Source organism: Acyrthosiphon pisum, chromosome X, assembly GCF_005508785.2.
Source record: "Acyrthosiphon pisum isolate AL4f chromosome X, pea_aphid_22Mar2018_4r6ur, whole genome shotgun sequence".
NCBI classification, from domain to species: Eukaryota; Metazoa; Arthropoda; class Insecta; order Hemiptera; family Aphididae; genus Acyrthosiphon; species Acyrthosiphon pisum.
The window spans coordinates 3,435,136-3,450,511 of record NC_042493.1 but is presented as its reverse complement, the minus strand read 5'-3'; the positions used below and the strand labels follow the sequence as shown (position 1 = coordinate 3,450,511).

Genomic DNA, 15,376 nt, shown 5'->3' with positions numbered 1-15,376 from the left:
TATATTATTTAGAAATAATTTTACAGTCTGTATTATAAAATAATAATAATAATTCTTTTTTTAAGAGAAAAAATTTTAATTACAAATAATACAATATTGTAGAAGAATGTTGAGTTCTTTTTTAATTTGCACCTACATAATATTATCTCAGTGTAAGTGAGAAACTTACTTTTGGCCATTTGCTAATTTTAATTCAATAACATTCTGTTATAATTAGCCCTATTTGTATTACATTATACATATTATTATAACCTAGGTTCTTTCACCAATGCTACTAGTCAGTGGCATGACGAAGGACTTTATTTGAGGCACGTACCTCAGTTTAAAGGATGGTGGGTGTCCTGGAGACTAGAGGCATTTCACATATTATAAATTATAATAATTTATTAAGTGTGTACTAAGACTAAGCCAATGTTTCTTAGTTACCATTTACGTAAATACGTTATTACTTAAATAAGTAGGTATTTATAATTTATTACTTATATAAATAATTATGCCTCATAAAAAAACAAATAAAAAAAAACAAATAAAAGTATTATTATAATATTAAGTAACCGTTTGCAACTAGCAGAGCATTCATGTATAATACAACAAACTCCTAAATGTGTCAAACAATTTAATCATCATGGTAAGAAAAATAATGTCACATATGTCATGTAAAAAATTTTAAAATATATAATATGTAAGTGTAATGTCTATTTTTAGAAGAATCATTTATTTTATATGTTATTTACTTAGGTCTGGCAATATGTAAATCTTAAAAGGGATTTCAATTATACTTTGTACTCATTTTCTAATACAAGATCTGCAATAATAATTGTATGCATCACTTATAATACTTATTATACAATACTGATTTTTATTTTATAATACAATCAATGGGTCATAAAATAATTAGCCATAGGCTGTGTGTTTGAAATGCCTTTCTTACACTAAAATATATAAAGGATCTTCAACCTAAAATCAAAGTGAAAGATCACAATGAGCATTAACTCATAATTTAACTTTTCTCCAATTTTATATGGTAATTACTAATTATCTTTAATCTTATATTGTGTATGTTTAGGAGCATTTCTACATCTGAACATTATATCATATCAAAACCTAATTAATCCAAAACAAAAATTAGATTGACTAATACTGAAAAACTAATTTTGTCAACTATAAAAAAAAACCCCAATAATAGCTATTATATTATTAGTTTTATAATATGAAAATGTTTCAATTTGATAATGAATAATGGACAATATAGTTTTTAATTTTTTTTCTGAAATTCTCATTAAGGTTGAAGACCCTAGTTCTAGGGCCTAGTCTTAAAACATACATGACAAGCAGGGATCGAAACCGGTTTAACCGGTTTTCCAAAAAACCGGTTAAAACCGCGGTTTTCTCATTTCTGAACACCGGAACTGGAACCGGAACCAAAAGCTTTGAAACACCGGTTAAAAAACCGTAACCGAAACCTAAGACCTTAAAAAACCGTTTTCAAAACTCAAACCGAAACCATAGAATTGAAAAACCGCTCTTGTACTGTTCTTGAAAAACGGATTAAAATTTAAAACAAATGTCGGTTTCTTTGAATTCCATAAAGTTAATTATATTATTTGTAATTCTACTATTTTTATACGAAGAAATTATTATGTTTGGATTTATTGATAAAAATCCCGATGCAGTTACTGAGTATTACGAAATATTAATATAATATATATTATTACTAAACTTATGATTGAAAATTGAAAATACTAATAATATAGTGTGATGTTATTGTAATATACAATTAAATATTAATGTAATCGAATAATGATCTCAACCATAATATGGCAACATAATATTATGTCGAATGCAAAAGTAGTTAATAACACGAAATTAGTTCTGCTGAACGTTTATTTGTTATATCGTATATTGTACACTAATTATACAAAGTAGCCATATTTCAGGGCTTTAGACTCGGCCCTTATAATAGTTAATAGATAATAAAAATCGAATCTACAGTAATTAGACAGGAAAATAAAATGGAAATTTTTAAAAACCGTTCCAAAAACCAAAACCGAAAATTTTCTAAAACCGTTCTTTAAACCGATAAAATATTTGAAAAACCTTTTTTAAAACCGAAACCAAAACCAACAAATTTAAAAAACCGGTCTTAAAACCTAAACCAAAACCAGAAAATTTAGAAAACCGTTCTCAAGAACTAAAACGGTAACCGTTAAAATTTGAAACGGTTTCGATCCCTGATGACAAGTGTGACATTAATATTCCAACAATGTCAAATCATTAACTAGATTATTAAATGGATTATTTTTTATTAAAACCTCGTAACTAAGTGAACATACTTGTATGCTATGAGATAGTCAGAGAAATATAATGCGCTTACCCACTACCCAGGATTTTGTATCTACACATATTCAAGCCATAAAAAAATTATAGGAAACCTACCCTTATTTTTCTATTAAGATTATTGAATAGGTAGGTATTCATAAAATTCCTATATTATTAGAGATCTATAAAAATCTTTAATACTCAATACATAAAATTCCTAATTTACTAAATAACTAAATCTAAAACATTAATATTAGTCAGATAAGTACCTGGCTAATTACAACCAAAAATGTATTTTTATATGTTATAATTTACCATCTACATTTTTTCGATAAAATCAAACATTTGATTTATGTTTTTTTATATTTGAGATGAACTGGATACTTAGTCTTCTGATGGTTTATGTACCTACGCATAAATTTGCATACCTACTATCTGGATATACTCTGGGTAACTACTGATTATTAGTACTATTACAGATTACTACTATTAGACAAATGGCAAGGTACCAAGCAATAGTGATATGCTTATTGATTATAGAACCGCTTAGCTTAGATTATCCTCCAATAACAATAATAATATAATATAATAATTGGGTTGAGTATAAATTGATTTAAAACAAATAATAGGTAGGTACTCACATTGTAAGAAAAATGTTATTTTGCCATTAAATTGAGATCCTCATTATATTTTATTTTACAAATTTTCTAGTTAAGTAATTTGAAGTTTTGAGAAATTGAAATTGTTATTTAATGTTATATTTTTTGATTTTATTTAGGCATCAAACTACGGACTAAATGTTTATAAAGAATGATATCATAATAAAATATAGTTAAATAGATAATAAAATAATTATAACTTACCAAATAATGATAAGTAGGTATACATAATTGTCCAAACATATTTCCAAAAATATCTTCAAAGAAATTGTGTTTAATCACGTACGTTACCCCAGCCCCCCACATATAAATTTTCGTGAATTTTCATTTGCCAATATTTAGTACCTACGTTATTTGTTTAAATTTGTTTGACCTATTTTGGAATTTGATCGACATCGGGAACACCGGGAAATTGAATTATTTCCTTGTGGGGGGCTGGGGAAACGTACGTTGTTAAAGCCGATAAGCCCGTGAAAGTATTACTCATACATTAAATCATGACAAATTATATAGGTATCATCACAGTTGTACTAGTTTTGCGCAGTAGATACGCATCTTCTTCACCTCCGGCTACACTTCTCATTGGTTTATTTTGTTTTATGTTATATATGTATATATATGATTGACAGCCAATAAGAAGTGGAGAACTACGATATAGGCGAAGTAAAGAGCGGAGGATGCGTATCAAAATGCCGTGATGATACCTATATAATTTGTCATGCATTAAATACAATATAATTTTTTAAGTAATAGGTACTGCAAAATTAGTTTGACCCATAAAATAACATTAACAATTTATTAAATAATATAATAGGTACTTTTATGAGTAGAGAATAATTAAAATTCAAATCACATGTTGATCTTTGTTACTTTGTAACTTTTTTATAAGTACCTAATACCTATTAATATATTGAGCTATTACATATTGTTAAACAATGTAACCATACCATAAAAATACATTTACAATTTAGAATTTAGAATTTATAATACAACTAAAAGTAGGAATAATTATTTAATTATTAAAATTGTTGAAATATACAATTAATATTAGTATTCAAACCATGTAAACACACGTGCGTGTACAATGTCGTTTACTAATAGGTACTTATGCAGTTTATGTAATTATATACTTATGTAATTTTTAATCAATCGAATAATTGTTTAATTGTTATCAGGCGATAGTCAATTGTTAATCAATAAGCTATTTATCAAATATTATCAGAAAAATGTACAAGATTATAATATCAAATATTAAAAATTATAATAATATTAACTATTTCGTATTTATAAGTTAAAAGACAGAACACCTTTTTTTACTAATTCCAAAATAAACAAAATTTATTTATTTTATCTATTGATTATAATTATTATAATATAACCGTATTTAATAATAGGTATTACAAAGATGTAAATATTGATTTTTGTACAATAATTATTTAAAATTTCATCAATAAATTTTCAAGAATTAAAATAATATGCTATTGCGAGCCACACTAAAAGCGTTCGTGGGCCGTACGAGCACGCGGGTCATGGGCCACATATTTGATACCACTATAGAATTAAATAGAATAAAATTTAAAATTTAAAATTTATTTAATAATTCACTGTTTTTCTAGAAACTAGAAAAAATATTAAAAATCAGGAAATTAACGAAATCAAAATGTCGAAACGTCAATATTTTCAGAAAAATTAACTCTACAAAAAGGCTATCTTCGATTTTTTTTTACATTATTTAATAAAAAAAATATATTTATTAACTTTTTTATCAAAACATTAAAATAAATTAAAACATGAACTATTTATAGTTCTTGTCCCGAACTCCATACTAATTTTATTATATTTTGAATATTTACCTGTTGTACTTACTTGTCGTATGGATGTTGTTTAATGAAATATGGTTTCAGAACAATATGCGGGATATGTTGTCGTGTATGTATAGCAAATTCAGAAACATCGACGAGAAAGTTAATGGTTATGAAAACATAAATTTTAAAATTCTCGTGATTTCCAGAGCCTGCGAATACCAAACCAAGGACTGTATCCAACGAGTTCTGGACTTGTTTAGAAAGTGGATGAAAAGTGTAGACCCAGACAATAATAATATGTGAGTTTTATCGAAGTTTAATTGAATTAAATACTAACTGTAATCGAAATATATTAGAGTGCCTAAAGATCTGAAAACCATTATTAACTGTTACGCTATACAATATGGAGGTGCAGACGAATGGAACTTTTTATGGGAACGTTTTCAGCGTTCCAATTTAACGAGTGAAAAAAATGATATGATCTATGCATTAGGATGTAGTTCAATAAAAGCGTTACTACTGAGGTATTAATATCATTTATGCGTAATACAGACATCACAATAATGTTTAACATTGTTTTTGATTTACCTAGATATTTGAATTGGTCACTTGATGAATCTATTATTCCCAGAGAATACGCCTCCGCAGTACTCTCCCCTGTAATGGTAAATGAAGCTGGATTTTTAGTAGCAAAAGAATTTTTGTATTGCAAAATTGCAGATATATATGAATAGTAAGTTATCGTGAAATTTTATTTTGTTTATGTTAATATTCATATTATGTAGTATGAACAAATTAAAATAAATTGAAAGTTCATATTACTTATTATTTTAATTTTATATTTTTAGCGACCAACGTCAAGGCAATAGTTTAGTTGAATTTGTAAATAATATTGCGTCTCAAATGAAAACTAAAGAAGAATTAAAAGAGGTAATTAACAGAACAATTTATTTTGTTAAAAACCAAAAGTTTCATTCAAATGTTTTTTTTTCCTTACAGTTCCAATCATTTATTATTAAATCATCACGTTACTTTAAAGAACCTGATTTGGTTATCAATCAGATAACTGAGACTATTAATAAAAACATTGAGTGGACATTGAAGTTTTATAATAAAATAACAAACACAGTTTGATTTGTATTAATAACTGTACAGTTTCCGGCCACTTTGACATAATACCTATTACGTAGCATACTAGAAATATTAAGTTATTCCCATTTTTAACTACATACTTTTTTGATAATCTGACATAGTTAATATTTTACCTTGAGTTGTGTCACAAGATGCAAGTTTCAGATCAGAATAGTTTATTGGATATCTTATTAAATTCGTCATATTTAAACGTCATCGAATATATTCTTTTTTTTTTACAAGTTAATATAATTAGATGTACATATAACTATGAAGTCTTATTACTTTCTTTTATTATTATAAATAATAACATGAATTATTTGTTTCTTTTTACAAGACAAAAATAGTTGAGAAAATTAGTATATCTCTTACAACCAATTCAGGTCCTATTTTATGTTTTTTTTTAAAAATAAATATATATATTATATTGCTCATAAATATTTGATTTATAAACAAATTATGTAAAAATATCTATATATTTGATGCAATATTTTCGAGAACATGAAACTAGTATCTAATATCAAAATTGACACTATTATTTCCCTCATCCCGCATTTTATTAACTATAATGCTTATATATATATGTGTGTTATAGCCCAGTTGTAGTGGTGGTGTTAGGACTCTATACCGTTCGCTCTTCCGGACCAGTGTTGAATGTTATTGGAGCTCCGTGAAGTTAGCGGAAAAATGTGAGCACTAATTTCCGCTATAACACCACTATTTAGTGCTCAATTAGTGCTATTTAACCGTAGCATTTTAAAAATTAGTGCTATACACAGTAAAAAGTTACACGGGGGCTTACCTTTCTCCGCTAACTTCACGTAGCGGGTTCACCACCAGCACCTAAATCCGCTATAGCATCGAAATTTAGTGCTCAATTAGTGCTATTCAATGGCATAGTTTTCAAAATTAGTGCTATCTTTCCCTCTGAGATGTGTGTTATCTTTGAAACTATCTCTGATAAATGTAGAAAATTCTAATGCACTAGTAGTTGTGGAAAGACCGCCATAAAACCCATGTTGATTTATTGATAAAACTAATTTAAATCTACGTTCAATACATTTATGTACAATTTTTTCTAATCAGATCAGAGGTAAAACAGAAATTGAACGATAATTAGATACTGAACATAGGTCTCCTGATTTATAAATGGGATTTACCTGACTAGTTTTCCATACAGATGGAAATATACCTTCGACTAGTGAGAGATTAAACAAGAACAGTTACGGATATTTTTACTATGTTCTAATAAGTATTATTAAATAAAAATTGATCTGATATACCACGAGGTCCACGACTTTTAGTTGTTCTTATGGATAATAAAATGTATTCAACCTCATTGAGTTCGATAGTAAGATTAGAAGACAAAATTAAAATGGTTTGATTCCAATATTTTCAATATTCCATCGTGGGGGAGGTAACGGTAACTTAAAAATAGATTTGAAAAGACGTGCAAATAAATTTGCAATGTCTACATCTGATGCAATAATATCACCATAATGCATAACTCTAGGGATACCTGTTGTATTACGACGATTGTTAATAAATTATCAAAATGTATGTGGATCATTCTGGAGAGAAGTATTTATCTTGATTAGATAGGACTCATATGCCAGCTTTGACTCAATTTTGACTTGAGCACGTAACAAAGAAAATGTATGGCGATATTAAATATAGTACCAAACTGTTTTAGTTTTTTGTGTGTAATTTTTTTATTTATAATTAAATAAAAGCGTTTTTAACATGGATAAATTAAATAATATCATTAGTAGAAGGGATAAAATATCAGCAATATTTTTAAGTATAAAGTTAGTTATTCTATATACAATGAATGTAGAGTGGTCTTTAATCTTTTTTATATATTTTATTATATTGTCACGAGTAATGGGAGTTAGAAAAATAGAATATTTGCATGACATTTAGCATTTAGATTATCCCAATTTTCTTTCTTAAAATTGTTTTTTAGTTTATTTTGTTCACTAAAATTACCTTAGTGATTAAAATAATATTGTTTTATTTTGTAAGTTTGTACATACATTTTTAATTTACATAATATTATCTAGCAGAGTTAATAAAAGGTCAATTTAAATAAAAATAATAATTTTAACACCTATATATATCACGCGCATGAACTTGACCCACCCACTTTCTATGATACGACCCAAACCAATACCAAAAGTTAGCAAATAGTTAGCAAATGATAGCAAATCAGTTTTTGAAGTTAGCAAATCAAAATTCTATTTTTGGCCGATTTTAGAAAAAAAAAATGTCAGCCCACCCACTTTGTCCGATCGACTCCAAACAAAAACTGGTAGTTAGCAAATAGCTAGCAAATGATAGAAAATCAGTTTTTGGAGTTAGCAAATCAAAATTCTATTTTTGGCCGATTTTAGAAAAAAAAATGTCAGCCCACCCACTTTGTCCGATCGACTCCAAACAAAAACCGGTAGTTAGCAAATAGTTAGCAAATGATAGCAAATCAGTTTTTGGAGTTAGCAAATCAAAATTCTATTTTTGGCCGATTTTAGAAAAAAAATGTCTGCCCACCCACTTTGTCCGATCGACTCCAAACAAAAACTGGTAGTTAGTAAATAGTTAGCAAATGATAGAAAATCAGTTTTTGGAGTTAGCAAATCAAAATTCTATTTTTGGCCGATTTTAGAAAAAAAAATGTCAGCCCACCCACTTTGTCCGATCGACTCCGAACAAAAACCGGTAGTTAGCAAATAGTTAGCAAATGATAGCAAATCAGTTTTTGGAGTTAGCAAATCAGAATTCTATTTTTGGCCGATTTTAGAAAAAAAAAATGTCAGACCACCCACTTTGTCCGATCGACTCCAAACAAAAACCGGTAGTTAGCAAATAGTTAGCAAATGATAGCAAATCAGTTTTTGGAGTTAGCAAATCAAAATTCTATTTTTGGCCGATTTTAGAAAAAAAAATGTCAGCCCACCCACTTTGTCCGATCGACTCCAAACAAAAACCGTAAGTTAGCAAATAGTTAGCAAATGATAGCAAATCAGTTTTTGGAGTTAGCAAATCAGAATTCTATTTTTGGCCGATTTTAGAAAAAAAAATGTCAGACCACCCACTTTGTCCGATCGACTCCAAACAAAAACCGGTAGTTAGCAAATAGTTAGCAAATGATAGCAAATCAGTTTTTGGAGTTAGCAAATCAAAATTCTATTTTTGGCCGATTTTAGAAGAAAAAATGTCAGCCCACCCACTTTGTCCGATCGACTCCAAACAAAAACCGGTAGTTAGCAAATAGTTAGCAAATGATAGCAAATCAGTTTTTGGAGTTAGCAAATCAAAAATCTATTTTGGCCGATTTTAAAAAAAAAAATGTCAGCCCACCCACTTTGTCCGATCAACTCCGAACAAAAACCTGTAGTTAGCAAATAACAGCAAATCAGTTTTTGGGGTTAGCAAATCAAAATTCTATTTTTGGCCGATTTTAGAAAAAAAAATGTCAGACCACCCACTTTGTCCGATCGACTCCAAACAAAAACCGGTAGTTAGCAAATAGTTAGCAAATGATAGCAAATCAGTTTTTGGAGTTAGCAAATCAGAATTCTATTTTTGGCCGATTTTAGAAAAAAAAATGTCAGACCACCCACTTTGTCCGATCGACTCCAAACAAAAACCGGTAGTTAGCAAATAGTTAGCAAATGATAGCAAATCAGTTTTTGGAGTTAGCAAATCAAAATTCTATTTTTGGCCGATTTTAGAAAAAAAATGTCTGCCCACCCACTTTGTCCGATCGACTCAAACAAAAACTGGTAGTTAGTAAATAGTTAGCAAATGATAGAAAATCAGTTTTGGAGTTAGCAAATCAAAATTCTATTTTTGGCCGATTTTAGAAAAAAAAAATGTCAGCCCACCCACTTTGTCCGATCGACTCCGAACAAAACCCGGTAGTTAGCAAATAGTTAGCAAATGATAGCAAATCAGTTTTTGGAGTTAGCAAATCAAAATTCTATTTTTGGCCGATTTTAGAAAAAAAATGTCTGCCCACCCACTTTGTCCGATCGACTCCAAACAAAAACTGGTAGTTAGCAAATAGTTAGCAAATAATAGCAAATTAGTTTTTGGAGTTAGCAAATCAAATTCTATTTTTGGCCGATCGTTTTGGTATTTTTTTTATAAGTTTTTTAAGTTCATTCTTCTATCCTGCAGGAACTCAATATCTTCTATTCTTTTAGTAAACACCCTACAAAATATTTTTTATTCTAGAATCTTTAACACATATCCTATGTTTTGAATAGCAAAATGTTTGTTGTATGTATAAACAACTTTCGTACAAGTGGTATAAAAATAACATTAATTATTATTTTTTATGGTAGTTAGAGAACACCACAATTCATAATACATTTTTTTTATTCTTTCATCAATAAAATAAAATAAAATACTTATAATAATTGTTTTTAAATCTTTTACCCATTTTATATATTTTGAACTGTATTTATTATAATATTAAAAACATAATAATATAATAAAATTATAATCAACGTTATTAAAATTATTTAAAAATATTAAAAATATAAAATAATAAATAATGACAAATCATACAAATAATAATATAGTTTTTCAGTTGCTCCTAGCTTTATCAAACTAAACTATTGTCTGATGTACATTATAGCATATGGATTTATTTTTGTGTTTGATATGTTTTTAATTTTTTTAATTTTCTTTTCTAAGTCGTTGTGTATCTCCCATTGATTGAATCCTCGTCTCACGTAGGTCATGTAGTGACATGATATAAAATGTATTACAGCAACTAATATGAACCTAAAAAATATATGTCTTTTTATATAAATTCTATGTATTTTTAATTAGGTACATTTGAGTATATTTTATAAAATAAATTATATAAAATTATCGTTATACATTATTTTATACAAATCATAATATATGTAAAATCTTATTTTAATGTACTTTGTATACTGTATAGTGACTTTATAGTAGGGTGGCATTGGCCAGCTTTTAAAAGAATCGTGAGCCGCACAATTTAATGAAAAAAATTTATAGAACAAGAAAATGAATAATTATAGTATAATATATTATGCCTATTATTTTAATAGTAATATTATTAAGACGCAAGCCGTTTATTTTTATTTTTATCCACGTTAGGTATTTTTATTCATTTTGCCTTTTTATTTGTATTAATTTTATAAAATATCCACATTTAATAAATTAATATATATTTAATAAAATAAAAATCTAAATAAAATAAAAAAATAGAAAATGTATATTCATAAAAAAAATGCATTTGATGAAAAAACCTTTATTTGATAAAAAAAAAAAAATGAATATTTAATTAGTGAAAATATAAATTGAAATAAAAATAATAAATTTATAATAATAATAAATTTTTTTTTTGAATTCATATTATAAAAAAAATTATATTTAATAAAAAAAAAAAAATAGATATTAAAAAATAAAAATGTTAATAGAAAATCTATATTTGATAAAAAATTTGAATTTGATAAAAAAAATGTACAATTAATTTAATTTAAATCTAAATTAAATAAAACAAAAGATTAATGACTGCTTTTGTTTTTTAATTTTTTTTTTTATAGTTTACCTATAGACAAATTTGTACACTAAGTAACACTACACGTGTTTGAATTTTTTTAAATTACCGATATTATTACGCTTATATGTTTATATTTATTTTAAAGATAAAATATGTTATTAAACAATTTAAAAAAAATCAATTCTTATTAGCTTATTTATAATTAATAACTATGAAATTATGATTAATAATATTGTTTTAACGTATGATTTTTATTTTTTTTATAATTATTTGCTGATTTATTATTACGTAATCTATTATATCTATATTATACTATATAATATATACTAATATATACTATATATTATACTATATCTATTATAGTGATTTTTAAGTAAAAGATTAAAAGGGGATTTTTGTGTTCTTTGGTACATTTTCTTTGTATACATTTTGTTTATTGTTAACTGAGACTAGTAGAGGTCCGTGAAGTTAACGGAAAAATGTGAGCACTAATTTCCGCTATAACACCACTATTTAGTGCTCAATTAGTGCTATTCAACCGTGCCATTTTAAAAATGAGTGCTCTAATCAGTAAAAAAGTTACAAGGGGGCTTACTTTTCTCCGCTAACTTCACGAAGCGGGTTCACCATCAGCACCAAAATCCGCTATAGCGCCGAAATTTAGTGCTGAATTAGTGCTATTCGGTGGTATCGTTTTTAAAATTAGTGCTATGTTTCCCTCCGAGTTATGTGGTTTTCCGTATTTCGTCCCAGTGGGTGCACCGTCAGCACCAAAATCCGCTATAGCACTAAAATGTAGTGCTAAATTAGTGCTACTGCAAGCGGAACTGTTTTCAAAATTTAGTGCTGTAGTCAGTATAAAGTTACACGGGGGCTTAACCAGAACCAAAATCCGTTGTAGTACCAACCTTTAGTGCTCAATTAGTGCTATCAGGATATACAAAAATAAAAATTGGTACTACCTCCTAACCGAAGTTATTGCCATCCCCATTTTGCAACTTAGCGGGATCATCGAGATTTCTGTTCTAACACAATTTCGTATAACAGATTTTTTATTGATTTTTTATTAAACTATTTTATTATAATTTTTTTATTACATAGAGATTTTTTTTTTCACATTTTATAACAAACATAAATTAATAAACTTATTTTTTATATAATATGATTTTTTTTTTAATACCCATTTTTTATCAATTTTTTACATATTTTTTATTGATTTTTTATCAAACATAATTCTTATTAAGATTTATATTCAATATATATTTTAATAAAAATATGAATTTTTTATCAAACATTTTTTACTAACGTTTTTTATTTAATATAAATGTTAATAAAAATTCAGTTTGTTAAGACTGAAATAAAATAAGACTGAAATTAAATTTTTTATAAGTTAATTTTACAAACCTTTTTACCTATTTTTTTAATAAATATTTTATTGTCTTAATAAACTGAATTTTTATTAACATTTATATACTATCTGGAGTTTTTAAAAAATATAAATTTTTTATCAGATAGACCTTTTACTCATTTTTTTCTGTTATATGAAAATATGATATAACAGAAATCTGTTAAAAAAATTGATGAACATGTTTATAAAAAATACGTTGATAAAAAATTCATATTTTATAAAAAATTTAAATTGTGTAAATCTTAATAAAAATTCTATTTGATAAAAATCTATAAATCTATATAAAAAAATGGATAAGAAATCAGTTTCATAAAAAATATGTTAAAAAAATTAGTTAAAAAATATATCTGATAAAAAATTCAAATTGAATTTAAATGTTAATAAAAATTAAATTTGTTAAGAATCAACAAAAATTTGTTAAAAAAAATTGATAAAAACATAATTTAAAATATATAAAATATATACATTTTTATTAAATAAAAAATGTTAATAAAAAATGTTTGATCAAAAATTCATATTTTTATTAAAATATAAATTTGATATAAATCTTAATAAAAATTATTTTTGTTAAAAAAAATTAATAATAATATGTTAATAAATTCATAATATATAAAAAAGATTATTGAATTTATGTTTGATATAAAATATGAATTTTTTTATAACAGATTTTTTATTGATTTCTATTTAAAAAATCTATAAAAAATCTCAATGTAATAAAAAAAATTATTATAAATCAGTTTAATAAAAATTCAGTAAAAAATCTGTAGTAAGAAAATTTGTTATAATAGAAATCTCGATGATCCCGCTAAGTTGCAAAATGGGGATGGCAATAACTTTGGTTAGGAGGTAGTACCAATTTTTATTTTTATATATCCTGATAGCACTAATTGAGCACTAAAGATTGGTACTACAACGGATTTTGGTTCTGGTTAAGCCCCTATGTAACTTTATACTAACTACAGCACTAATTTTGAAAACAGTTCCGTTGAGTAGCACTAATTTAGCACTACATTTTAGTGCTATAGTGGATTTTGGTGCTGATGGTGCACCCGCTGGGACGAAATACGGAAAACCCCATAACTTGGAGGGAAACATAGCACTAATTTTGAAAACTATGCCATTGAATAGCACCAATTGAGCACTAAATTTCGGCGCTATAGCGGATTTTGGTGCTGATGGTGAACCCGCTACGTGATGTTAGCGGAGAAAAGTAAGCCCCCTTGTAACTTTTTAATGATTAGAGCACTCATTTTGAAAACGTTACCATCGAATAGCACTAATTCAGCACTAAATTTTGATGCTATAGCGGATTTTGGTGCTGATGGTGAACCCGCTTCGTGAAGTTAGCGGAGAAAGGTAAGCCCCCTTGTAACTTTTTACTGATTAGAGCACTCATTTTTAAAATGGCACGGTTGAATAGCACTAATTGAGCACTAAATAGTGGTGTTATAGCGGAAATTAGTGCTGACATTTTTCCGCTAACTTTACGGAATTCCCATGTCTTAGGTTATTCTGTTTCAAATAGCTCAATAAATCACCTCCAAGACTCTATCATAGGACTTCATCATCTTGACTTAAGACATAAATTAACTGATATAATGTTCATTTTTGATATTTTAAATGGTTTTGTTATTTGTCCTGAGATCTTAGCCTTAGTCCCTAAGTAATTTCCGTATTCCCCGTAAACACACTCGTAATTTACATTTGTTTAACAATCCATTATATAAAACAAACATTGGTACAAATGCGTTCCTCCCTGGAGGCTAGAGCTCTTTTACTAGCCAATATAATTTCCAACTCACTTGATTTTAGATTCTGAGTGGAGAGATGAATGTATTGATATTACAATGATGTGTGTGTTTTTTTTTGTGTGTCTATTAGGACATTAAAAATGCTTGGGTTTTCTTCAACAGTATCTTTTTTTCTGATAGGAAAGTGAATTTAGTTGGTACTTTGGAAGGTCAAAGTAAACATTTCCCAGTAGTTTTCAAAAACTACAAAAGAAAAATTAAGGAAAAACAGAAATTTTTATGCAAAATCTGTATTCGAAAAACTCGATTTTGGTTTTTGGCGCAACTCTTAAACATATGACCTACACATGAAATTTTGATTGAATGTTTATACTAGCATTTTCTATACACCATAACATTTTTCAAATATTTTGAGCTGTTTACGGACATATTCAGTTTCCATTTTATTTAGTATTTTTTTCTATAAATATCAATAAAATTTTATTTATGGTTAAAAAAGCTTGAGAATTTTATAGAAGGCTCCTAGTATATTGTTTAAAAGGCAGATGAAAAAAATCTAAGATCCATAGTTTGTTTTATAAGTATTTAAAGTTCAAATATTGATAAAATACGAAAAAATAAGAAAACTTTCAAATTATTTTGAGTTAGAAATTAATAAAAAATTTCCTTTTTAAATCTAAGATTTTAAAATGTAATACAAGATTCCTCATAAATTTGCCTACCTTTATCAAAAAAAAAATGTCTACAAGAAGGTCAAATTAAAT

General features: G+C 26.7%; 1 protein-coding gene across 2 annotated transcripts in view; it reads left to right on the top strand.

Moving 5' to 3' along the window:
* Positions 1-6,411, top strand: part of LOC100160616 (aminopeptidase N) — a 29,807-nt gene extending 23,396 nt beyond the window's left edge. For both annotated transcript variants that reach the window (XM_008191526.3, XM_029485853.1), the window contains 5 exons: positions 4,883-5,082; positions 5,140-5,307; positions 5,376-5,516; positions 5,632-5,713; positions 5,783-6,411. In XM_008191526.3, coding sequence (XP_008189748.1) covers positions 4,883-5,082; positions 5,140-5,307; positions 5,376-5,516; positions 5,632-5,713; positions 5,783-5,917 — 726 coding nt within the window. In that variant the 3' untranslated portion in view covers positions 5,918-6,411. The remainder of the gene's footprint in view (positions 1-4,882; positions 5,083-5,139; positions 5,308-5,375; positions 5,517-5,631; positions 5,714-5,782) is intronic.
* Positions 6,412-15,376: the final 8,965 nt, after the last annotated feature.